At 48.6% G+C, this 27,716-nt stretch overlaps 1 protein-coding gene across 1 annotated transcript; it reads left to right on the forward strand.

The window, feature by feature from the left end:
• The first annotated feature begins 2,578 nt into the window (after nt 1-2,578).
• On the forward strand, nt 2,579-3,550 carry LOC144097690 (testicular acid phosphatase-like). Its single transcript, XM_077630339.1, has one exon. It carries the CDS (start codon nt 2,579-2,581, stop codon nt 3,548-3,550), a length of 972 nt encoding a protein of 323 aa, XP_077486465.1.
• The last annotated feature ends 24,166 nt before the right edge of the window (nt 3,551-27,716 follow it).

A 27,716-nucleotide genomic window follows, 5' to 3' on the forward strand; every position in this document is an offset into this window, starting at 1 on the left:
ATAAAACCAACCACTAAAAACCGAACAAACTTGGAGCCTTGTGCAAGCACGCTCGCTCGGACGGACAATTTGTGCTAAGTATCACAGGAGTCATTTGAGGTTTGCAAAAATCAGTCAGTGAAGGCGGAAAGGTTCTGCTGACAAGTGGCGAATGTTCTGTATGCGCGAGCTTGCCTGTTTATTGAAAAGCAGAGGCTCTGAGTCTGGTATTCACAGCTGTACTTGCGCTAATTCACATCGTTCTCAAAATTTCTTTTCTCTAGAGCTTTTATTTCTACTTCCTTATCTTCTGAAGTTATACCAGGCGAGGCCTACATGAATCAGGCTGGCCCCTTCGATTTTCCTTATTAAATCTTTATTTTTCCAAAATTACGCCGCGTCTACAATCTCGGAGGTCAGGAACTGAATCGACAGCTGTCGGGAACCTCGGAGAGGTGGCGCTAGTGCGCTGCATCAGAAGGTATGGCCTCAAGTCTGTCTATCTCAACGCGAATCAAGGCACCCCGATGAGGACAGAGGCGGAGTCAAGGAGTGGCCGCGGTTGGTTGCTGCATCTTCTCCGCCTTTAAACATCTGTGTGATGTGTTTTTGTTCAAGGAGGATCATTTGGCACCGTCCCTAGAAAAGTAGCAGTGTGTTGATGTGATGCGCAAGAGGTGTAAGTTTGAGCAGACTGCATGTATCTTACTTTGCAGGTTGGCGTCTGCGGTGTAATGCTAACAGAGAAACGACTAAGAGAAGCAGCTTAAAAGAAAGAACATTCATTAAGTTAGAGGCATTTTTAGAGCTTCGGCGCCTGTACTGCACTGACAAAAAAAAAATATTGGCGATTTGCGTAGTTAGGCCAAATGCGAATAAGGTGCGCCAGCAGAGTGTGACAGTTGTTTTGCATTGTTTATCGATGTTATGCTATGTTATGCATGATATTGCTATGTGATTAAAGTGGTATACTGAGAGTACTCTATGTGTTGTGTGTGTTTGCATGGCACGGATGAAGCACGGTGTATACATGATACAATGTTTACAGCAGTCTTTCTATACATGCATATTCGTCACGGTCACACTAAAGGTTACAAAGACTGTCTTGTGATCAATACATTAAACACACATGAAACATTGGAACTCAGATTCTGTCTGAAGGACTACATCGATCTCTGCAACTTTTCAACTGCGTAGTAGCCATACTATCGGGTGTAACGCGATGCAAATCGCACATGGTGACATGTATATATATACACGCGCTCACTTGGGCAGGCTGCCTACAACCCGACTAGAAGGTTGCCACCTGCCCACCGGAGGACCAGGAGGACTAGCGGCTTTTTTCGTGAATGTAAGCTTGAGAGCTAACGGGCTGGAAAAAAAAAATCATTCCCTTTCCCAGCTCACAAATTGTGGGTATGGATCCGGCCCGGTGCGATCAGTATTGAGGCATCAATGCTAAACGCTCGAGTCAGAAGAATGCTTACTTTGAACACTGCTCCTAACGCGAACACCACGGTGAAAGCTAAACTGAGTTTCCGCAATTGCAGATATTTTTAGCGAGAACGGAGCTTAGATTAGGCAGAATATTACGTTAAAGCCAAAACCTATAGCGATGCTTGATGAAAATTCCGCTAACTGCTCCTGGTAAAATGGATTATGTACAAGGCAGGAATCGTTCAAAGCTTACATGTACAACAACTCGAAGGGAATTGGGGAAGCAGCGATGCGAGTGCTGTTGAGATATGAAAACGCGAAGCGCAGCTTACTTAATATGTCGCCCAGTACTACAGAGAGAAGCTGTTAGTGCGCAGCAGTGTCGCCAGCTACGCTCAAGGTGCTGTAGGGTCGTCCGCGCGCTTTCCGAACTGTGGGGCCGCCGTTAACGCGAAACATGATAAATTGCACCCCATGGTGAGCAGCGTGGTTGTGCCATTCGTTGATAGATATTGCAAGAGAGGGCCGTCTTGCCGCCGGTACAAGCGGCTTTGTTTCTGATCGTTTCCTCTGGTTCGCGGGATGGAGGTAAGCCATAAAAATTACTGAACACCGCCCGCGCTTTGAGGAAATCCGAAACGTAATAGCGATTTCCTCAGCAGTGCAGTGACCTTTTCGCGCTGGAAAGTCACTGATAAGGGCTCCCGAAGCGTAATATGTCAGTCTAGCGTAGCTTTTTTTGTGCCGTATCACAAAAAGCCCGTTGAGAGGCGTCTTTCCGGCGTTGCTGTGTCGCTGCCACACTCGGTGAGGCGGCGGTTTCTGGGGGAAATGATTGTGAGAAAAAGAATGGTACGATACGAGAACAGAAGGCTTGACAGCTCTTTTTCTTTTGTTATCCTTTAAGTAAACGACAAAGAAGAGAGGTATGTGACGAACAGAAGCGAGGTTGGAAGATCAAGTGTCGCAAATTAAATTTCTTTGTTAGTAATGATAGGCCGGGTCCAGCTGACAGCAAAAAATCTTAGGAGCAAAAACCACAGGGCACCTCCTTTTTATCTAATTATTATTTTTCACCACCACCGAAAGGACGACTAATTACTAGGTCGAGAAGAAAACGAAGATAAAGAATTTCGTGACGGTTCATTCGGGCGAGCAGGTGATGTCGGTTCCAAAATCTGCCGTGTCGAAAGGTGTGCAACCTCCTGACAAGCTGCTGTACTCTTTCGTTATAAGTCGACATGGCCAGCGTACTTCCATCTTGTGCTGCAAGAACCTGCCAAAGAACGTCCCCGAGGACCACGGTCAGCTCACCAAGGCAGGCCACGAGCAGACTTTCAAGCTGGGCCTGTTCCTACGGAGTCGGTACCAGGGCTTCCTAGAGGCCGACAAGCCGGGGCAACTGCTGGCCACCCACGCCCACCTGGACCGGTGTCGCGAGAGTCTGGCTGAGACCATACGGGGTTTAGGCATCCCTGGAAGTCCTGAGGTCGATCCGACACGGTACGACCTGCTCTTTCATGCCAGCCTGATCGAAAACTTCGATGCCTTGCAGCGAGAGCCGGGTCCAGGAAAGTTCATGACCATTGGGAATCTGCTCTCCTTTGTTATAGAGAAGACAGAGGCGCCCTCGCGGGACAAGAGAGAGAAGTTCCTCGCCATGGACAGCCTGACGACGTACGTGAACACCGGAAACCCGATCCCCGGCTGGGCTCAGCCGTACTGGGACGACTTCATCTGGGCCGATCACAAGATATTCGGGTTGGCGCTTTCGGGCCACGAGCTCTGGTACGCCAGCAACGTGCTTAGGCGAGTCCTAGAGACCCTTTCGCTTAAGTTTGAGGAAGGAGTCCAGCGCCCTGACAAGATTCACCTCTTCTCGATGTCCGACTCGAGCCTGTATTCGGTGCTAAAGCTCTTCAGCCAGACCTACGGCGATCACCCGTCCTTCGGCTGCAGCGTGCTTATCGAGGTGTTCGAGGACAACTCTAAGAAGTACGTTCAGATTCTCATCTTGGCAGATGATGATCCACGGTTTTCACCCCTAGACAGTCTGAAGAACCCGTGCGAACTGAAGGATTTTTTGAATTTCTTGCGCGGCCTCCTGAAAGATGACAAGGGCGTGCCGTGTTGAGAGCGGTCGACTTCGCGGATTGGAGCAGAAACCTTCTTTTTACCCTCTGGCGTGTGTGTCATGTTTTGTGCAAGGTATTTAAGTATGCGCGACGTATCACTCCACGTGCCTCTATTAAAGATACTTTAACGTCAACCACGGGTGTCAATCAAGAAATCATATATTATCTTACCACATAAAAATGGTGAAGGACTGCTTTGAGACCAGGCGCTGAAGCGAAGCTTAACTTGATTAAGCAGTTCGCGACTATTTAGCATGACAGAGATTTGAAGAACCGCTATGGCTAGAAAAAACAACGACAAATACAAAATTAAATATCCAGAACTGGCTTTATTGAAACTGCCCAGGTCCTGCTTTCACGGAGATAGATTTTTTCTTTAGCATGTATGGAGCGTCAGGCCTGCATGACCGATAAGGGAAACTACTGCTGCCGCCGGACGATATCGAAGGAATCTAATCTGCGAGCTTCACGAGTCGCGGCCTGATGGCCGGGTGTACAGTAACACAACGAGCTGCGTTAACGCGTCAGGTATTTCAAGCCAGTACACGTTTATCACAAAAACAGATAGTATGGGTGAATTACGACACAATTTGTCGACGGGTTCATTCGTTACTAAGTATTCCGGGCAGCACCCAGCCAGTGCCGCTAAGCTTAGCAGGTTATAACGCTTCATTGAGAGGCGACAAATTAGACACATTTAGCATACCGTACATCAACCCCCTTCCATTTTAAATCCGCCCTTGCTAGAGGTTTCGCTGTTTCTATTCCGTACGATTTCATGAACTGCCAACTTACAAAATTAGATTTTGCAGTGAGCTTTTTCTCAGGTGTTTCTTAGAATTATCCCGAATACAAAAATTAACTTGCAAAATCAGGAAGCTGAAATTTCTGCCTTCGCACCTTTGTGTCTGGCTCTATGTATGAACAGCTTCGGCAGAGCGTTGATTTTGATTACACGCTTGAAACAAGAATTACAGCTACACCAAGACTAAAAACAATGAGTCAAGGACTTTGGAGATTGGGCGTCTCATAATGTCTACTTGAAAATAAAGCACTTGGAATGAAGAAGATGAACCAGCCCCGAAGCCAACGACGACGAAGCGCTCACGCCGCCGGTTGAATGCTCGTGCTGGATGGAACACTGCCGCTTGTGTCTGGTCTCTCGGCTCTCTGCCTCGTAGATTGCTTGTGCCAAGGTCTTCGTAGCCGGCGCTTCCATCGTGCCAATAAACCGCTCTACATTTGGTGGAGGTTGCTGTGTTCCCCTTTTCACCATCACCGTGGACCTTCGCAGCCGCACCATCCCGATGTCCACTACCAAGGCCAGTCAACAGCCCGCCGCCACGTCGCAGCCATTCATCTGCTCCGGTGCCGCAGCGCGACCCCGCTGTCTTCAGCGGCCATAGCGACCAGGACGTGGAAGATTGGCTGGAATCATACGAACGGGTGAGCCGCCACAACAACTGGGACGACCGCGTCAAGCTTACCAACGTCATCTTCTACCTCAGCGATGTCGCGAACCTCTGGTTCCGCAACCACGAGGCCGACATTCCCACTTGGGCCGTTCTAAAGAGCACCCTTGCGGAGGTTTTCGGCCGTCCTGCAGTGCGGAAACTGCGCGTTGAGCAAAGCCTGCGCGTCCGAGCTCAGCATACGGATGAGACTTTCACCAGCTACATTGAAGACGTAGTAGACCTCTGCAAGCGTGTTGATCCGGCTATGTCCGAGGCTGACAAGATCAAACACATCATGAAGGGTATCTATGACGATGCTTTTCAGCTGTTGTTAGCGAAGAGTCCCACCACCGTTACCTCGGTGTATACCCTTTGCCAGAGTTTCGAACGAGTTGCGCAAGCAACGTCTTTGCGCTCGTCGGCCTCCTCCGCCTGCCGACTCCATCTCCGGCCTGGCCATCAATCCAGATCTGCTTGCTACCATTAAAGACTTTGTGCGGGACGAGGTCGCCCGGCAGCTCTCACTCCTATCTCGCCAACATCAGACACCGACCCCCCTCAGCGCTGAGATCCGGCACGCCATCACGCAGGCGGTCGCTGACGCCCTCCCTCCTCTTCCACAACCAGCCCCCTTGGATCCCCAGGTCGGCCTTCCCCCGACCCCGCCACCGCCTGTTGCTGCTCCGTTGAGCTACGGTCCTTCAGTTGAAGTGCCGCCTGCCCCCACTCCCGTGCCTCTCACGTATGCCGAGGCTGTCGCGCGACCACCGCGACCGCAGGCTTATACGTACGTTCCTCAAGTGGTGCCTGCGCCTGCTGCTCCACGGACCCGCTTCACGCCCCCTACCTACAACCCTTGGCGCACGGCTGACAATCGACCGATATGCTACGCCTGCGGTCTTCCGGGCCACGTCGCGCGCATCTGTCGACGTACTCTGCATGCGCCTGTCCACCCTCTGCCAGACTACCCTGATGCAGACCGTACCTTTCGCCCACGTTTCAGACCACAACCTCAGGAGACCTCTCCTGACCGCGAGCACGGTCGCCAGCCTTACGTTTCCCACCGCTCGCCTTCGCCTCGCCGCCGCTCATTGTCGCCCATGAGGCGTCGCATCGTCCGCGCCGATTCGGAAAACTAGCAGCCGCAGTTCCGGGGGCACGAACTGCGCACTCATCGCCCTGCTTAAGTCCTCGCCTTTCCCCGCCGAACCTTCTTGACGTTTTTGTCGACGGAGTCAGGACACTTGCGCTTGTGGACACTGGGGCCACCGTTTCTGTTATTCACGAAAACTTCTGCCGCTCGCTTCGCAAAGTTACAACCCCATCTTCTGGACTCTCACTCCGTACCGCCAGCGCCGATACCGTTCATCCCTCTGCCGCTTGCACAGCACGCGTCGTCATCGCCGATGTTTTGTATGTTGTCGAATTTTTAGTCCTCCGTGCCAGCTCCCATGACGTCATCCTTGGATGGGATTTTCTCTCCCTGCACAGTGCCGTCATTGACTGTGCCCCTGCGCGCGTCGTCTTCTTTCCACTCTGCGATGCGCTCCTCGACGAGCCTCCGATTCGTTGTGCTGCTAAGCTTGTTGTCGCCGGGGACACTGACATTCCCCCTGACAGTGCCGTGCTTGTCCCTGTTTGCGCCGCCTCAGTTTCTGACGCCACCATTCTCTTCATGCCTTCTCCTGTACTTGCCTCTCGCCGACACCTGTCTTCCCTTCGCCGTCATCGACATTCACCACGGTGCTGCCGCCATCCTCGTCTCTAACACCTCATTCTCCGCGCTCTCCCTGCTCCGTGGCGAGTGCCTCGGCCATTTTGAAACCGCTGCTTTGATCTCTTCCTTCGACACTGATGTAACCTCCTCCAGTGCCGAAGTCGCTGTCCTCACCCCACGTGGTGCTACTCCAGCTTTGTCATCGGACATTTTCGACCGCTGCATTGACCGCGCGCTCGACACTGCTCACCGCGCGCAGCTCCTTGCCCTGCTCAACCAGTTTCGCTCATCGTTTGACCACCAGTCGACTTCTTTGGGCCGTGCGACCACTGTCGAGCACCACATTGACACCGGAACCCATGCTCCTCTCCGTCAGCGCCCCTACCGTGTGTCGCCTCCCGAGCGCCGCGTCATAACTGAGCAAGTTGACGACATGCTACAACGCGGCATTATTCAACCTTCCGCCAGTCCTTGGTCGTCCCCAGTCGTCCTGGTTAAAAAGAAGGATGGCTCGATACGATTTTGCGTGGACTATCGCCGGCTCAACAAAATTACGCGGAAAGAGGTCTACCCGCTACCACGTATTGACGACACCCTTGACTGTTTGCAAGGCGCCGAGTTCTTCTCCTCCCTGGATCTCCGTTCCGGCTATTAGCAAGTCCCGATGGCTGAGTCCGACCGTCCTAAAACGGCGTTCGTCACCCCTGACGGACTCTATGAGTTCAACGTGATGTCATTCGGCCTCTGTAACGCTCCCGCAACGTTTGAACGAATGATGGACAACATCTTGCGCGGCCTGAAGTGGACTGTTTGTCTCTGCTATTTAGATGATGTTGTCGTGTTTTCGCCCGATTTTCCGACGCATCTCAAGCGCTTGCGCCAGATACTGAGCTGCCTCACCAATGCTGGCCTTAACTTAATCTCAAAAAATGTCACTTTGGTGCCCGGCAGCTGACAATACTCGGCCACCTCGTCTCCAAAGACGGCGTCCTGCCCGATCCTGACAAACTCCGTGCTGTCGCTGACTTCCCTAAACCGACTTCTACAAAACAAGTGCGCCGATTTGTGGGTCTCTGCTCCTATTTTCGGCGATTTGTTCCCAATTTCGCCTCCATCGTCGCGCCCCTGACGAAACTTCTTAATGGTCCCGCCGACCTGTCTACGTGGGACTTGGCCGACGACGCTTTTGCTGCGCTCCGTCGTTTTCTCACCTCACCACCTATCCTTCGACACTACGACCCCAGTGCCCCTACTGAAGTGCACACCGACGCAAGCGGAATCGGCCTTCGGGCTGTCCTTGCCCCGCGCAAGCCCGAATTTCCTGAATACGTGGTTGCGTACGCCAGCCGTGCCCTCACCAAGGCTGAGTCGAACTACACCGTGACGGAAAAGGAGTGTCTCGCCGTAGTGTGGGCTCTAACAAAATTCCGCCCATACTTATATGGCCGCCCGTTCACCGTCGTCACCGATCATCACGCTTTGTGCTGGTTGGCTTCACTCAAAGATCCCTCAGAGCGCCTAGGCCGCTGGGCCCTCCGTCTTCAGGAATTCGATATCACCGTAGTTTACCGATCGGGCCGCAAGCACTCCGACGCCGACGCCTTGTCCCGCTCCCCACTGCCCTCTCCTGCGCCCTCTTCGCCAATATCTGCATCCCTACTCGCAGCTCTCACTACCATGGACATGCCCCATAAACAACGCCAAGATCCATGGATTTCATCGTTGCTTGACGTACTTCGTGCACCCTCTACGGCCTCCTTCCCTCGAGCACTTCGTCGCCAGGCTTCCCATTTTGCCCTTCGCGACAGTCTTCTGTACCGGCACAACTATCGTCCAGATGGCCGCAAGTGGCTTCTCGTGATTCCCCGACATCTCCGCACTGAGATTTGTGAACACCACCATGCCGATCCTCAGAGCGCTCACGCTGGCTCGCTGAAAACGTACGAGCGACTACGCCAGAGGTACTATTGGCGGGGCATGTACAACTTCGTTCGTCGCTACGTTCGCTCCTGCACGGCCTGTCAGCAGCGGAAGTCGACACCTCGCCCTTCGACTGCCCCGTTACAGCCAATACCGTGTCCGGCTCGGCCTTTAGATTGTGTGGGCATCGACCTATATGGGCCACTTCCCTTCACGACCGCTGGGAATCGCTGGATCATAGTCGCCGTGGACCACCTCACTCGGTATGCTGAGACCGCTGCCCTGCCTGCGGCTGCTGCTCGTGATGTAGCCTTCTTCCTTTTTCATCACTTTGTCCTGCGTCACGGCGCTCCTCGCGAACTTCTCAGTGATCGCGGCCGTGTTTTCTTGTCTGAAGTTCTTCACGAGCTTCTCGCTGCGTGCCACACAGTCCACCGCACCACTACTGCTTACCACCCTCAAACCAACGGCCTCACCGAACGCTTCAACCGTACTCTTGGGGACATGATTGCCACGTACATTCACTCCGACAGCTCCAATTGGGATCAGGTTCTTCCGTTCGTCACCTATGCATATAACACCGCCTCTCAAGCAACCACCGGCTTTTCCCCATTCTTTCTTTTATTCGGACGCGAACCTTCTTGTATGTTGGATACAATCCTTCCCTACAACCCCGACAGCTCGGAATGTGCTTCCCTCTCTGACATCGCCCGCCATGCTGAGATGTGCCGCCAGTTGGCTCGCTCCTTCACCGCCGAACGTCAAGGTCTCCGTACCCATGCTTCCGATCAAGACACGCCCGCGGTTCACTTCTCCACTGGCTCACTGGTCTGGGTCTCTGTTCCGAATGCGTCCATATTTTCGGCCAAGCACATCGGCCCTTACCGCATCTTGGAGCGTACGTCACCGGTCAACTACATTATCGAACCGGTGACACCTTCTTCGGACCATCGCCGCCGTGGCCGCGACGTGGTTCACGTCAGCCGCTTGAAGCCGTATTATAGCCCCCTCGTAGTCTCCTCTCCTTGAGTCGCCAGGATGGCTCCCTCTTTCCGCCGGGGCACTTGGAATGAAGAAGATGAACCAGCCCCGAAGCCAACGACGACGAAGCGCTCGCGCCGCCGGTTGAATGCTCGTGCTGGATGGAACACTGCCGCTTGTGTCTGGTCTCTCGGCTCTCTGCCTCGTAGATTGCCTGTGCCAAGGTCTTCGTAGCCGGCGCTTCCATCGTGCCAATAAACCGCTCTACACATTCTTTTTTTTTCACGCCAAAGCAAACAATGAGGTTTTTTACTGCCTTTCGTGAACGCATTTTGTCACAGTTAGCTACCAGGCTCTGAAGCGCAGTTTCATTTCTTATATCGCCCAATGCTTTTTCCTGTCCACATTTATGTGTACCTTCTAGCGCTCTCGCGTAGAAAATGCGGGAAGTCCCGCTCACGCAAACAAATTATGGACAAAGGAATTTTTTTGAACTGGAACCTGTTTATATCGGATTTTTTTCGCATATCATAAGAGTGCACCATAACAATTAATATATTCGTAGATCCCTGCTAGGGATGCTTGTAGTTTTCTGCTGTTGTCACAAACGCGATCCATTGGTATTTTTATGGAAGTCTTAACTACTCGGTACGAGCGCAGGACAAACTTAAGAAACAAGATTTTGCTACGCGTCGGAAGATGAGACCATACCGATCGATGTGTTCATAACAGCATTTTACAATACTAAGGCGAAAGCCTTTAATGGCTCATACATCCGGGCGAGATGTTGTCCGTCCGTTACATCGCCAACCGGAAGTCACGAATACGGAAGTGACGTCACACCGTCCGTCCGTCTGTTACTCTCTTTAACTCGATAAGAAAAAAAAAAAACTTTGTGCACGATTGGATTTGAACAACGTTCCTTCCGTTCCGCAGCCGAGCGTGCTAACGACTTCCTGACAGCGCATAAGTAGCTCTCCTTGTCTAGGACGCTGGAGAGTGTTTGCAGAAGGGCGTCGAATCAGATGGATGCCTCCCAAACGCCCTGCAGTGTCTCCAGCACTTAAGATTCACAAACAATTGTGTACTTAATTAACATCTTAACCACACACCAGTGACACAAGCATCAACACCGCGCTAAAGGCTCTCGCCTCACCGCACTTTAGGCCAACAAAGTGCCCCCTTGAATTTTTCCACAGTTGCCTCGCAATAAAATGTGATGTCCCAGAGAATTAGATTTGGTCTAAATGCTGTTTTCAAATTGTTCAAAAACAAGTCACATCAGCAAGTCCATTCTTCCAGCTTCCACGTAGCCCTGGCCCTCTTTTGCTACCAAGTTAGACTGAAAAAGAAGAAAGGGAAATGAAAAAGTATGACCTCCTCTCTGCTTCTTTTGTTATCAGTGAAGGCCACTGTAAGTCAACAGTGGCGGGCGTTTGTCATTCAGGCGGGCCGTGTCCAAGAGGGATGAAAAAAAATAAAATGCCCCTTTCCTCAGTTCTCCATATTTCTTCTCCGCGGACGGATCCATTTTGGTTCATTTGCATTTTTCACGGCTCGCGTTCGCTGCACACATCTTATTGTTACTTTTTTAGGTTTTGGAGGGAAGCTTGCGTTATCGGCATTTATCAAGAGCCGGATGCATGCTAGGCGTACAATGGAAGGACTCTTGCCTCCCGTCGCCCTGACGGGTCGCTGAACAGATTTGTTAAGCCTGTCTTTGCGGCAAAACCGGGAAAATCGCGACACTGCCGAATAGCGCTCGACGCAGCCGCGCTACCCATGAGGCAAATGCGTTTCGGCGTTCAAGAAATTGGGAAAAGAAAGGCCACCGCCGCGTTCCCGACGTCGCAAGAAAACAGAAAGGGGACGGTACGAGAAGAAGGGGAATGAGAAGGAGAGAATCTATTTGGTTTTTCTCTTTCTAGCCTACAGTCAACCGCACATATTATATGGACGCGCCTCAAGTGGCTTCACTTGCCCCGCCATTGTGTACACGGTAGGCAGCAAAAGTTGCGGGATGCGGCTTGAGGAAACAAGTTTATTTCGGTGCTGTCATGCAGTTAAGCAATCGCTCGAAATTCCTGCTGGTATGAAGGGACTTCCATGCCATATAAGGTGTTTCAACTCCAGGCTACTGGGTGACGATGTGGCGCAGACTTCAGAGGCAAACTTTAGGGGCCACAAACTTCAGGGCCGACTGCGCTGGGTCGCCTGCTTCTGAGGAGAACACAGGGTGGAGTGATGAAGGTAAATCACTGCTCTGCAGAGAGCCGCATCAGAGCGGTGTCGGCATTACTGCCCACGTGCTATAAGCCTGGGGATCATGGCAGCACCCTGTGCGGGCTGCCTGTCCCTGCTTGTTAGTTCTTAAGTATCCAAGATATGGCGCCTACATGTTCACTCTATGAATAGACTACCTTGTACCGTCAGTCACTACCGCCGTCTCATGCTGTTTGTGTTAAGGAAATCCCGTGTCATCGTAGTGGTCCGAGCTTGGTCTGTGTTTCAGCAGATGGAACATATTTGTCGGCTCATGTAAGTTTGAGAAATGTTTACGCCGTTACACTGCATCTCTTTCCTAGGTTATACTATCAGCTAACTTACTGGGGTATCATATCCTAGCTTCATATGGAAGAAAACAGTTGTTTTTGCAGTTTTTATTTGTAAAGAAAAGCCTTATATTTATTTATTTATTTCGAATACTTTCCAGGCCCAAAGGCATTACAGAAAAGAGTGGTAATGGTACATAACATAAACAGTGCATATTATACAATATTATTTTACAAAGCGACAGAAAATACAGTGGTCTTGAAGTTGTTAATGTCAGAAATGGCAGCGATGGAGGGAGGAAGGTCGTTCCAGTTTGCGCTGGTTTTGGGAATAAATGAATTATGCCACACTTTTGTTCTGAAAAATGGAACAGCAACTTTAAACATGTGGTCAGAACGGGAGGATATGTATGATGGGCGAGCAAAAAGATGATCCTTTAATGCAGGGTTGTGATGATACATTCTATGGAAAAGACAAAGTTGAAAACATTTACGGCGCGAAGAAAGGTCCGGCAGGGCAAGAGTGCTTTTCATGGAAGTAATGCTGGCGTGACGGGAATAGTTAGGTAAGATGAAACGTGCTGCGCGATTTTGAATGGATTTAAGTGTATTTATTAGTGTGATTTGAATGGGATCCCATACTGCGCATGCATATTCTAGTTTTGGCCGCACTAATCTAAGTTTCTCGCGGAACTTGATAGACGAAGTAGGAACACTTGTCCAGAGCTGCTGCACATGTCAAGTCCTACAGTGGACGGGGTTTGAGTTGTTGTGCTTAATCACCTCCTTCTCCCCCCCCCCCCCCACAAAAAAAGAAAGAAATAACCAAGCATATCAATGGAACAATTACGTTGTAACGGCAGCGTTGTAGCTACAACTTAATAATATCTACCAGTGCGTTGCCATAGAGATAGCAGGTAAGCTATAGTATACGAAGCTTTTTCATCGCACTTGAACCAAAACTCCTCCCGGGCCCCTGCCTGAAGGGCCGTTCCGTTGGAGAGAGACCGTTGTAGTTAATATAGGTTTGTAACGCCTGGCGTATCACATAGGGGAACAACTACAGATGTTAGTAGTTTAAAAATAATGAAATCATCAAAGTAATATACTAACTGCTTTTATTAAAGTATTTTTATTTTCAAAGAAAAGTTAATGGGTCACAAATTACAGATTCAGAAGGTCTGCTGTAGTGTCACTCCCTGCCAAAGCAGGCCGTACCGGATAAACAATATAAAATTGCAACGGGCGTGCTTCTACATCAGCCGGTGGTCGATTGAGTATGAGTTATATTATTTACCTACTGTTTGCATTTCAGTACATGGGCGCAGTTTTATAGTTTCTAGAGTTTCAGAAATTAACTTATTTTGCTAATATCAAATATACACTTACAATAGATTTTTCAACAATGTACAGCTTTTGACCCTCCTGTAATGTTGGGGCCAGTGACGACGAACTGCTCCAAGTTCAGAACTTATGCTCGACATTGTCATCGAATGCGACTTGGAACAAGCCCTAAGCTTACGGTATGAGGTATTGCGTATCATACGAAGAGGAATAACGAGGCGCATCGAAAATAACTTCACGGAAGTGGTGTATTTATATTTTTTGAAGCCTAGGGCGGAGAGGCGAGGGTGCCTAGGGGTTATGAAGAAGGAAAAAGTTCTTTAACGTCTCACAGCGGGTACATAAATTGCGCCGTGGTGAAAGGGATGAAGGAAGATGCGAGAGAATTGGGGAGCGGGCGGGTCGTAGAATTATGAAAATTACGATAAAACGAAGTCCTACATTCGTCTCGTCACACAGCGCTGTCTCATTTATCGCTCGTAAAATCGTGACCTCAGGCTGTCAATCTGGCCACTACCGTCACAAATCCATAAACTCGTTCACTCAATTGCAAGCTCTTCTAGTAAAGATCAAAGCATAAACAAGGAACAGTTTTGTGCACCGTGCAGCCTAGCAGATCGGGATATATTTGCGAGATTTATAATTACGCGATTGAAACAAAGGAGGGAACTGACCAGGAATTGAATTTATGGTGCTCTTAATGAGCTTCGTTTTCGTCTCAGTTTTGATGGGAAAACATCTAACAGCGTTATGAAGACGGGACATAAGAGTACGTTACAGACATTTGCGCTTCTTTTCATGTCCCGTATTTATAGTGCTATTACATCCTTTTCCATCAACCTGAACCAACCAGCTCATATGAGTCCTCTTATAGAATTCGCCTCCATTCCAGTGTCCCCCACTCAGTAGATTCTTGTCCTGTACACCACTTGCCCTGCTCGGTACGTTTCACTTTCTGCACACGCACCTAGAGGCTTCTTCTCCCGAAAAACAAAACTACCTACGGAAGATTTATCACCGTAATCTTGCTCCATTCTACAGTCTTCCTAACTCACTGTTCCTGTGCGCTACGAACCCCGCATAACTGTCCTATAAAACTTGCCCTTTGTTAAGCTCACTGAAGAATACATGCGCCATTACAACTATCTTGTTCCTTACTTGTTTTTCATTATACGCACAACGTTATCGCTGGCATTACAGTGGGAGCCAGGGAATGAAGGCAGGAGGAACGGGGGGGGGGGGGGGGGGGTGGAGGCACGAAGAAAAATACAAGCAATGCATCGCAAGGAACGCAAAGTAAACCAAGATTATGGTAATAACGGTGCCTATTAGATCGGCTGCATGCAAAATACCACAAATGTCCTCAATTTGAAAAAAATCCTCGTAAACTTGACGTAATTAACCCTCGAGAGACCGCGCATCTTACGAACCCGAAGATTAGAACTGTGTGCGAGGGAAAGCTGCACCAATTACAAGCCTCATTTTTCTTAGTTTCGCCCACTCAAATGATGTTAACTAGATCCCGCTGTCCGATTCGCTGCCTTCATTTTATACATATCTAACGAGGTACTTCATTTTGGCCCCATTAAGAGCACCAGGGACCGTTCGAGTGCTCGACTCCACTGCATGGGGGACATGCAAGACGGGGAAGCTCGTGCTCATCTACAGGTCCCACTTCACGCCACAGCTCTCGTCAGCATCCCACGAATTTCCGAATGACGGAAGGATCCGGAGAACCGAAGAACTTGTGCAAACAGAAAATGGACAGTGAACGGCGGGACGTTCTCCATTCAGCGCGGAGGTCCTGCGTCCGCGACCTCAGACCCTTAAGTGCCCGCCTGAGGTTTTCGGGGGCGACTCCTCGAATTCGGTTTCTCCCGCAAGCTGCTCCCACCTACGGGGCTTCGCCGCTGTACGGAGTGGGGAGGAGCTGGGCCGACTAATTGGATTTGTCATTAGCAGGAGACCCTTGAATTGTATTCCCGACTAATTACGGTATCCGCGAACCCATCGGCGCCCGATGAGAAAGAATATCTTCGACGTGAATTCTCTCCACTCGAGCAACGCTGTATCTCTTTTACTTTTCTTGTAATACCGCTGAAGGCTGCGGGATGGGCTTATAATTTTAGGTCGGCGCTGAGGTCAATTCGTGTTAGAGACCTGTCTTTCTATCTTCCTTTGTTTCTGTCTCTTTCTGAACCAACTGTCTTTTAACGTCACAGCGTTAGGGAGTTCGTGTCGCAGAAAAGCCGGTGCCGGCGTTGTTGGCGTTGTTAGCGTTGCAACACGAAAATGCCCGCACAAAAAATTTTGTGGAGACACGAGGCATCTAACTCAGGCCTTTCAGATTGCGAGGCGACCACGCGCAGAAAACGCTACGAAGACTCGTTTGTTGGGGCTGAATAAAAAGTGAACCTAATGAATGCGTCATGGTCTTTGACTTCGTGAAGTGTCTTTGTGTACTGATGCATACATAAGTAATTATGAGCATGCGATTTGTCCAATGGGCAAGGCGTCGTGTCGAACGGACGATAACGTTCCGTGGACTCCCTAGCGGCGCTGCGATACGCTGTCGCGTTCAATTCTTAAAAGCAAAGCTTAAGCGGCCTCCATTTTTTTTAATGTTTTGGCGACTTCCTTCGCTCATGATGAACTGAGTGCGAGGGTATAGAACAAGCAAATTGTTGTCTGCAAGTTTACAAATTATCACTGCTGGAACATCCCACCAATATGCAGGTTACTGCGGTTTCGATTGTGGAGGCATATTTTATTCGTTTAGGTAACAAGAGACGCAGGGCAGAGCCCTCTCCTCTCCCCTCCTCCCTTATATTTCTTTCGCACTATCATGTATCCTGCCATGTTCATTCCTACCTCTTTCGTCATAGTACTGTATAGCATTATCATCTTTCCAGGGTTTGTTGATGCTGCCGTAAAAGCTTGTACGGTCGTTCCTTTATTTATTTTTGGCAAGCCTCTGGGCCGTACCGCCCCTTAAGTTTCGGACGTCGCGAAAGGAAGAGTTGGGAAACGGCGGAGCCAGAAATCTGGCGCGCAGGTGCCGTAGTGGAGGGCTCCGGAATAATTTCGTTAAAGATCCCCAGGTGGTCGAAATTATTCCGGAGCCCTCCACTACGGCACCTCTCTCTTCCTTTCTTCTTTCACTCCATCCTTTACCCTCCCCTTACGGTGCGGTTCAGGTGTCCAACGATATATGAGACAGATACTGCGCCATTTCCTTTCCCCCCAAAAACCAATTAATTAATAATTCCTATACCGAGTCTCTTTATTGCAACAGGCTACGTGTCTCAATTTACTGAAACGAATATGTCTCTTCAGGATATAAAAAACAAAACAAAGGAAGGAAGAGAGCGTTGCGAGCGGCCTGCTATTTGATAAGCAATAGGATCACGTTGCCGCGGCGATATCTGCTGAATCTGCGACCAAAAGAAACCGAAGGCCCGCGCTTCGCCGTCTTAGGTAAAAGCTGCGTTATGTAACCAGTGGCCGGCGTCAGTCTAAACCCCGAAAAGAATGAGACTGCTCGTCGTTGCGAGCAGTGGGTACACCGTTTCGGTATTTATAACCTTCTTCATTTTCCCCATCCTCCTTTTCACTCTACTTTCCTCGCCCTCTCTCTATCCGCGCCTCTGTCGCTCCTGAACAACGGCCCGAGGCAACTGAACCGAAAAGTTTTGGTAAAGTTGGAGGCAACCGCGACGCTCCTCCTCATTATGCATCCACCCCACTCCACGCAAGCACACATGGAATCACGCGCTGAGTACACACGCAGAGGCCCGTTAGCCGAATATGAGCGTGCGGGCGTGCCCAGGAATATACATGTAATCCTATCGGCCCCTGTAATCCCCGCTCGCTCGCCCGCTCCGTATGACCTGATTAGGGGAGGCCAGCGTTACACTACGCGACCGCCATCGCCTCCGCTTTCGAGGGAAGTGGTCTCCTGCGCACGGCTTCTTGAAAGTGAGTCGCGGATCCAAGCTCGGAGCAGCCGCGTCGTACGGTCAGCAGCGCTCGGCAAAGTAACGTTCACGAGTTGGGACGTGTCTTCGGGACGTCGCAAAGGCTCAGATAACGAACACGCCAGGCCTAAGACGTCTTTGCCGTCGGAAGCTTTAGGCCGCTACTGACTTGTATCGAGGGAGCCTTAAGTTTAGACGTAGATGCCAAGCACGTTTCTTGAACGCCGGGCTCAGGCCGGGTTAGAAACAGCGGGCGATTAGGCTCAGGTCTGGTGTTTAGTATAAGAGTGGGCGCCGGATCATGCCGAAGACCACAAGATTTGGCACCAGAATACCCGTGTAATAGGGGCAACGAGAGACTCTATAGGATGCGCGCCTCGGTGACTGGGGCACGTAGTCGTGCTGTCTGCCCTTGACTCTGGAAAAAAGTGTTGCGCAGCCGCGAAAACATGAAGCGCGGACGTGAAACTGTGCAGGAAAATCATGACCGACGTGGAACATGCGCTCATTGAAGATTTATTCGAACTACACAGCACTACAGGACGGCCACTCTTTCATAACACTTCCACCTTGCGTTTAGTGTTATAGAAGCTAATGGGAGCCTACGGACAGACTGAACTTAGACTGTATCGGTAGATTACCGCGTTACAATCACAAAGAGGAACTGAAGACGGAGCTTGTGCGAGCTTCAAAAGTGCCAAAATTGAAATCCAGATATCGCTGTCACGAGCCGTTTTAAAAAAGCAAACTAAGATGAGGTCCATACTTTTTAATTTAAAATGCAGAATTTGTGAGGCTAGGCCGCAGCACCGCCCAATGCCGCTGGTGATCACGGGGCCCATAATAGTCTCGAAATGCAGGTCGTCAATTGTCGCGCCTGTGGCTCGGGCAGTATGAGGCTGAGCATTGTCATGCTGCAGAGCGATACCTGTATACTGCAGGTACTGCAGACAATTCCATGCTCGCTCTTCCTTTCCGGAATGTGGTTATGGATGGATGCTTCCTCCCCAGTAATGGGACCTCGAGTAAGGAAATCCTCACCTTTTCGCGAACTTCTTCACAGACATATACAAGTCGCTGCTTCAGCTCTGCTGTAAGCTGGCGCGGTACCCACCTTGCCGACACTTTCTCAAACTCTAGAACATCACGCGTAATGTGAGATGCTGAACCATGACCTAAGTTCGTTGTTGCGGGTATTCTATTCACAGTCAATCGGTGATTTCCCTTTATTCATTGACAGCTGCAATACTTTCCGGTGTCACAACTTAGTGTGTTCGAACCGGGCGAGGAGCGCCTTTCATAGACGTCACACTGTTTGTAAACTTGGTATTGCACTCGTGTACATGCGTCACCGTACTTAGATATTTTTTGTACGATGAATTTGAGTAGGTTTTATTCTTTAACTTGTAAGCAATCTATTAACAGCAATATTGCTGCTCTTTGGGACATGTCTCAAGTGGAACGGCTATCTTTGCACCGCTTCTATGACGACGCTTTTTTATCTACATTATTTTCTCATTTACAGATGGTCGTTGCACTACTAGCGACATTATTGGCAATTTTCATGACAATGTCGCCAATGTTTCAAATTTTTATTACAAATTTCCGGTTTTAATTTGAATGACCCTGAGGGAATTTTTAACTACAGCTTTATTTTTACGAAGTGTATTCATATCTGCATCAGTGTCTATTATCAGTGTCACTACAACTACCAAGAGTAAACTTTACACATCGTGGGATTACTGAAGCCACAAGTAGCATTTCCCTCATTTATAGCGCACGCGACTTCTAAAGGAACATAACTTAATAACCGTCGTACAAATAGACGTAAAATATTAGCAGCTTTCATGCATCGACTATATGGGTAACGAATATAATTAAATAAAATAACTTCTGCAGCTCACAACCTTCTCCAGACGCATATGAAATATGCTAACTTCGTACCAACCACGGCTGCCAAAAATTATTTTACAAATCCCTGAATGTATTAAATCGTTCCCCAAATATACTTAAACTATACTAGAGTAAATACTATGGAGTTTTTCAAGAACAAGCTAGGGAGCTGGACGCATTACCTTCTTACTAGAGAGAGAGAGAGAGAACTTTATTTCAACGCAGTATTAACGTCGAGGATGTCTTGAGCCGGGGTCACTCAAGTGAACTGGTCTGACAGCTAATCCGAGGCTAGCCAAGCCCGCCACGTTGGGAGAGAAGGGCATGGAAATTGAGGAGACTGAGAGGGCTACGGGGCAGGAGAAAAGGCAATCTTCCAAATTAGCATAGGGTTCGGGACAATTCGGGCAAGTGGGGGTGTGTCGGATACGGTAGAGACAAGAACGGGCAGAGGTAGTGTGTTTAGGTGTATGCGCCGGAGAATGCACAAATTTCGTGGCTGTGAGAGATTTGAGCGTAACAAGAAGTGTACGAAAAGTTTTTCTATTCTTATCACAGTAAATATTTATTTCTTTTTTCTAGTCTTTTCTTTTTTTCTATCCATCCACGTGGATGGATAAGGACACCCACGTCCCAGGCGCCCGGTGTTGAAGTTAGCGTGCGAGGTGATGCACCACCTCAATGCCTAAAAACCAGCGTGACCAGGAATCCACCTCAGTGTGACCGTGTGGGGACGTATAGTTTGGTGAGGGCTTCTTGTAGTTCATCCCGTAATTATGCAGTCTTGTTCTTAAATTGTGGGTTTTTGAGCAAGCTGCTTGCAATTCAAGAACAAGACTCCTGCTACGTTACAGCTCTTCTCGTGTTCCTGTTTATTAATTATTCTGCGCCCTTTTCTTGAAACAACCATAGTGTTTTTGTAAAGCTTAACTTTTGTTGTAACGCCTCCTGTCACAGCTGCTTTTTTACTATTTGTAAAGAAGCAAATCAAACTAAACTGATTTTAGCATCACTACTCCTCCTGACGTGTGGTCAGCGGGGACATTACAGCTAAACTGCTGTCGTTTCTTGATGCGCAGGCTTGTCCCTTTCCCTTTCCGGCGCAACTCCTTACGTTTTCTGAGTTTTCTTCTCTCTCCTTCATGTAGATGACAGCAAGCTTGATGATAGTTGCGGTCAGCATCCCCAAAAAGACCAAAAAAACTGCGGGCCTGCTGTGCTGTCAGACTTCTCTTTTATCTCACCGCAGCTCCCAATTTGTTAGTTCGACTCGACAATCATAACTAGGTCTGCGCGCTTTGATGAAAGCTCTCGGGGCCCCAGGGTGTTTTTCTCGCTTATGTAATCTAGTCTTTGCAAATGCGTCGAACGGGGTTTGCTGTTCTTTTTTAAAAAAAAAACTCAATTAAATTCTTCAAAAACAAAACTAATTTTTCTATCACCAACTAGGCAGCTGTGACAGTTATCGACATCGTAATAAACAGCTGTCAGGAGAAACGAGTTATTTGGCGGCGCCTGTGCGCGGGTCATTAAAGAATACTCAGTTCGTTAATAGCGAAATAAACATCTCCATATTCTTCACGAGCACCCGGCTACCAAAAACCCCAAATACGCCACACACGCGCACACGCACACGCGCGCACACGCGCACACATTTTTTGGAGAGGACCCGAACTTCTTTCGCCGCGCCTGAACTTCCGAAAAGTGTTTGACGCGTGCACTTATTTGAGTCGGTCGCCATGGAATATGTGGAAAGACGAACGTGACTCCAGCCCCTTCTGTGGCAGTACAGATCAGCGAAGGACCAGTGGTCTTGTGCAGTTTTATAAAGGCGCGTAAGAACAACAAAAAAAGGACCTAGCCTGCATGCGTTCTTACTTTTTATTGGTGTTTTCTTTCTTCGCTTAGCTTCGACGTTCCAAAGTCGTTCTGTATACTGTCACGTAGAGGCAGAGAGTCAAGCAAGCAGCATTGTGAAATCGCTGCCAGCGCAAATGTTGTTTCTCAGCCTATGGGCTTTTTTTCATTGTGTCGCAGTCTAGGTGCGGCAAAGATATTGTTTCGCGGCATCGCCTGCGAATAAAATAAATGAGTTGAATGAAAAAGCGTTCGCAATAGCAAGGCCCTTTCATTTTATTTATTTGTGCTTTGAAGGCCCTATTGCTTTGCATAATATCGGCGAGAGGGGCATACGATCGGAATTACAAAAGTGAGTAGAGCTTGCGCTAAGACGTCCGAGTAACCTTTAACAAGTTGCTGTTATGAGTATACCCCTGAAGCATGGGCCGGTGACTACTTAGGCTATCACAGAATGTATGGCAGTCAGATCACGTGAGCAATACACGCTAGCTCTTGGTAGTCGTGCTGGTGTGAAGCTTCCTTGCTCAGCCTTGCTCAGGTCGTCGTGCACGTTCTCAGCGAATTTCGTCCAGAGCATAGGAACGTAACCGCACTCATGTCCAGCATTCTTGGACAAAAATTTTGAATATCGGAATATACTAAGTAAGGTACTAGTATCGAAGGCAATGGTCCATTCTTCCCATGCATGACAAAACCTTTTTTTTAAAGCGTTTCCATCGATTGCATCGAGCAGTTAAGACTGCCTTAGAAAACCAGCGGGGAACATTTTATGGTAGCGAAAACGTTAATAGAAAAACAAATGCAAGCCAGTAGAGCGGAGATCTGCGGATATATTGGTTTTTACAGTGAAATCTTACACTATCCGAATAAATTGTGTTCATAAGCTTCCTCCCGTTGAAAAATGCTTTCGTCCGGAACATCTGGGTATGGCAGCTGTGTGCTCTAGTGATCGTCCTACGAACAACGCGGGACCCATGAGATCACAACAATGCCGTCATCGTGGCGACGCCTGGCAGCGGTAGCGTCTCTTCTTTTTTGGCGGAAAAGAAGGGGTCCTGCAAGGTCCCTAGCTGGGGAGTGTAGCTATTTGACAAGCGTCCAATCAGGTGATCACTCTTGAAGTCTTGCGGAGGCGTCCACAGCAGGAGGCGTGACCGGTGCTCACTCTCAGTCATAGAGTTTCTTACTATTAATTAGAGGGAAAGCTGGCGGCGCTGCACCTCAGCCACCATGGGCGCTCAAAGCATCATGGGGCGATGAGCTACTTGGTGCGGGACAGTCGGTTTTTTTTTTTTTTCAGAAACGGAGAGTGGCGTTACTGAGATGTCCCGTTCCGTCCACGGCGCAGACGACTTTGGCGCAAAGGTAGTGTGCAAAATCCATAGGAGCGAAAACGCAACAGCACATGACGCCAATAAAATGCTTCTGGTTACCGAAATGCTCTTAAAAAACCTCTTAAAGTGTTCAAACAAGATTTTTTTCTGCAAACATATTTCTTTTTAAAAGTGCGCTTGTTAAGCACGAAATATTGGCTTTGTTGTCTGCAATATTTGGCCAATAGGAGAGCAAGCCTTCGCTTATTTTGGACAAACTTTACATTCACATACTTTTCTGCTCGTTTGTTGCAATTTATAGACGGGATATTGAATGTTAGCGCATTCTTGAATATCAAACAACATTTATTTTTTTATTATTTTTTGGCCAAAAGTTGTGGTCCTGCAGTCGGTCGCTCTCGGTCCCATGATGCTTAGAGCGCCCATGGTCTCGAGGTAGCTCCATGCGAACTCCCATAGGCGGGGCGCCAGCTTTCCCTCTAGTTAATAGTAAGAAACTCTATGCTATAAGCTCTTCTCATAGAGATGGCGATGGTGCCACCGTTGTGGCCGGTCAGTTTAGTCGGTGGAGTCAAAAGAGACGCTGAGCGTGCTGGCCGTCACGTAAAGCAGAAGCAGCCGATCGAGAGGGCACGCAAATCACTAAAAGCGGCGAAGGAAGCCAAGCACACAGCCCAGCCAAGGAAAGCGGTTGATGGCTAAGGCACCTAAAGCCACGAAAGCATGCCGGGGAGATCATGCGCGCTGCCTATTGCGAAGAACAGGAACGGATGAAGACAGGGGCACGTTCAGCAGCCAAAGGTGCTGGCCTATAGGGTGCCAGCTCCAACACTGGAGCAAGCGGCGCTAGCTTCGACATTGTGCCGCAGATAGGAACACGTGACTCTTCTTACTACGGCAGCAATGGGTGCTCGACAGGTTTTCTGCGCTTTAAAAGACATAGATTGCATTACTTGCTTTATGTGTTTGTTTTTAGCCTGTTTTTGGAGTGCAGATTTTTATCTTTTGTTGACAGCGGCGACAACGGCAGGCTATCAGTCTGCCGCGGAGGTCAATTAGTGCCTCAACGCCAAAGGTACTACATGATAGAATCGCGATGCAAGTTCCAATTTTGATCTGACAGATAGGAAGGGGCCAGAAGCATTCCCATTTACGCCGAGAGTGGGCACAAAAGTGAATGCACGCTGCTGCGTGAGCAGCAAGTATCTTAGGGAGGAAGATTTAGTTTGTGGAGGTGAAGCTGAAGTGCTTGGTAAATAGAGCTGACGCCTAAACAGCCGGCTCAAGCAGACATTTACAGTTTAAGCTTTTAATGATCGCTCCGCACTCCCCGAATCCGCCGGCGCTGACCGAAACCGACTGGCGCACGTTTTATTTGTACGCATATCTATCTGCACGCCTCCGCATCTGCAACGTAGTAATCGTTTCACCGCGACTGAATGTCCGCTATCCTCTTATTGGCGGCGTAGCAGCTTAGATGTTTACCACAGCGGCGGCAACACATGCGCTGAATGACGGCTAAGGAATGTTGGTCGCTTCATTCTAGTAGCGGCGGGTAAAACTCACCGGGTTATACTGGGACAGCTCGCTCATTCGGTGAAGTGTTTTGCTGCCGAAGAAGTCGATTTAATGCGCCGAATGGAATATAAGCAGGACCACGAAGCCATAAAAGTGAAACCTAGACGACCTGGGAGTCCTGGACGCATGCAAAAGCAGGAGAGCAACGCACGTGCTCCACTTCGAGCGTCACGTGGGCGCTGCCGAGAGATGGCGACACACTATGTACCATCACCTATGAGCCGTCTAAATGCTCTACGCCTTTTCTGCAATGCATTGCATGCTTGAACTTACCCGCCACGGTGGCTCAGTGGTTTGGGCGCTCGGCTACTGAGTCGGAAGACACAGAAGACAAAATCCGGAGGACCTGGTTTCGATGGAGGCGAAACGCAAAAGGCGCCCGTGTGTTGTGCGATGTCAGTGCACGTTAAAGAGCCCCAGGTGGTCGAAATTTCCGGCGCCCTTCACTACGGCGTCCCTCACAGCCTGAGTCGCTTTGGGACGTTAAACCCACATAAACTAAACTAAACTAAACTAAACTAAACTAAACTAAACTAGATATGCTACAATTGTTTTAGGAACGTTGACCTAGATGAGGTGCAAAAATGTGCCGATTATGTCTTAGGGAAGAGCTATAAAAATGGGCAGCAATGTGACTGGATAAAGGACACCAGACGCGGCTTAGCTATCTTGACACGTCATAGCGGAAGCCCACCACTGAGGAACCAAAGTAGCTCGGTTAAAAAAAAAATCTGAAAGTAAAAACGTCTGCAGCGAGTTCAGAATTTAGGGATTGCATTTATTAGCTGCAGCATTTCTGTCATTGCGAAGTGAAAGTCAAAATCAACTCCGCAATCAGGAAATGGTCTCATTATTAACGTTTCTATAATATAATTAGCCACCGCTGATGCTTCATCTTAATGCTTTGTTCGCTTACTTGCCAGGAAGATTTCAGCTGACGTTTTTTTTTTTGTGGTATTCTGAGCGTACAGCTCTGGTATGAAATATGGTTGCTGACAGAACGTCTTTTATAAAGGCTAACATAAATTAAACCGTACCGATGCTACTTTGCTTGCTTTGTGCGAGTGAGGCAAACTTGGCTATTTCATCGAAGTTTAATCAATCCCGTGCTCTGCATATCTTTACTGAAAGTAGAATTTCCTATGAATATGGCAGCCTAATACATCCAGCGTGCTGAGCTCTCTGAAGTGAACGCGAGCAGCAAGGTGAAGATAGACACTGCCGCTCACTGTCCACTTTGATATTATTCTGACCGGGTGGGGCGTTTTATAACGATGCCCCCCCCCCCCCTCTTCCCCTGCGTACATTAAAATTCTTTGTCTGAATACTATTGGTTGATGCCGCCTTTGAAGTCCCGACTTGTAGCTACCCAAGCGCACGTCGCCAGCTCTTGTTCAAAGGCTACGCTAGCGATTAGGATGCAATGGAATGTAAACGAAAAAATAATGCAATATGCAGTCTAATCGATGTTTTCCCGGTCCATTGCTTTTCCTGTTAATCACTGGTAGCTGTCGTCTGTGTCGTCCTTGCAGATAGTCAGCATCATTCTTCTGCTGTAGCATCCACGCAGAAACTCACCAAGGAGGAAGTGGCTGATAAATGAAGTAAAAAATTGTTAAAGCTTAAGATTTTTGGCTTTTCTTGATAATTAATTATGTTCTGTTTTCATCAGAAACGAAAGAAGATAATTCGATCCCAGGGTAAGTGATTCTACGAGCGGTCCATGATAAGAAACACTAAAGCTAGTTTCTTAGCTCTAATTGGCAAGGCAGCTGCATCATACCTGCTCCAGCGGTAATAACAATCAGACTCCGTGTGCGCTCGTCCCGACTAATCCTGGCTAGTTCTCATTAGTGAATTCCAATTACGCGCTAATGCTATTACTCAGATTAGGACAGCATATGGCAAGTTTGCCACTGAGACTACCTTTATAGGCCTTCTTACAGGTATACCCTTCTGTCTTTTAATTTCCGAACCTCTTAGGACAAACTTTCTGCCTGAAATATACTGGCCGCTCTCTGTGTAGCTGTGCATTTTTTTTGCACTGAAAACACTGCGGCACTCAAAGTTACGTTGGATGACGAACCTTCATCTAACTGAGTTTGCTTAAGCTTGTAAGAACGATGGATATACTCAGAGCTGAGCGCCTCACGTTGTCGGCGCTTAAGCCAATCTTCAGGTACTGCGTTATGACGTGCCTATAGGGCACCCGTAATCGTACAGTTCTAGGCCTAGAAAAAAAGGAGGAGGGCTTAATCTGTGTAAAGGCTAATGATGCATCACAGGGCAAAGAACGGCGCAAAACCATAACTAGGGGTATTTGCAATACGTAAATGTAGGTAGGCGCCGAGCGTAAGAGAACGTAACGGAGAACGTGTAGAAAGGATCAAGAGCTAGAAAACATCGTTTACAAAAATGGAGATGAATACAGACGTCATAAACGGATGGTGATGTGATTTAGTTGAGCACGAACTCGAGTTTCTTGTTTGTTAAGCGCCTCAGTTATCTTTTTCATGCACTGGTTTTTATGACTTCTTGTGATGCTGACACGAGCTAGGGCAGATGCGCAGCAGTGCGCTTCACACCATGACCACGTTGCTGCATGTGAAGGGTCTTCAGTGTGAGGCAGGCAGTAATTTGGCATGACGAGGGACACCTTTCAGCCGCTTTGAATCGATAACGAGGAAGATTGCGAAAGCGTGCTCCCCATCAGCTTATCGGATAACATGATCATGCCTTTTGTAACTTTTCTTATCATTTAATATTTTCTCTACATTTTCTACGTGCAGAATAACCCATACCTGAGCTTCGCACCTGCCATCTCTGTTTACTTCCTCCAAAGATTTATAGTCCTGTATTCGCGCCGTTCTGCACTCAGTTATGAAAAAGCCAACTAGCCAACCTCGAAACATTTAAAAAGAAGTTACCTTCTGCTGAAAGTTGAATTGAAAAGAGTGAAGAAAGGAACTCAACCAATCCGGTGCTATTGGCTGAGAAAGCAGAAAAATGTTGTATGCTTACTGTGCCAGGGTCACAGCATTTTGAAGCATTTTGGTGATGAAGCTTTCCGGGCATAACAGAAGACAAAAGAAATGGATTCTAGTTACTGCAGCAACTTATCGCTGCAGAAGTGAATAGGCGCATGTTGCAGTCATCCCCGTAATCTTTCAGCAATAGCGGCCGCACGTCACGTGTGTGTGGTAACCTGACCAGACCGTCGAGCACAGGTCAACAAAACAGGCCTGTTGTTTACTATGTAACCTTCTAGCATTCGCCTTAGCCTTCGCAATTGGGAAAACAGACCGACCTTCGGTCTTACGGCCAGGCAGACACCGCTCAGGCATTGACCCCTGCCAAATCTTTTCTGCCGCTGTATGCCGTACAGGCGTCATGCCATCGGCTCAAAGCCCAGCCTGACTCCTCCTTCCCGCACCTGAAAGTTTAAAAGAACACTCTAGAGTGTTCTGGTACAGCTAGCTAGAAAATAATTTTCCAACAGCCAACGGCGTCTGAGTTGTGACGCAAAAAAAGGAAAGCAAGGAAAGAAGAAGAAGG

The sequence above is a fragment of the Amblyomma americanum genome, chromosome 7, assembly GCF_052857255.1.
Source record: "Amblyomma americanum isolate KBUSLIRL-KWMA chromosome 7, ASM5285725v1, whole genome shotgun sequence".
Taxonomy (NCBI): Eukaryota; Metazoa; Arthropoda; class Arachnida; order Ixodida; family Ixodidae; genus Amblyomma; species Amblyomma americanum.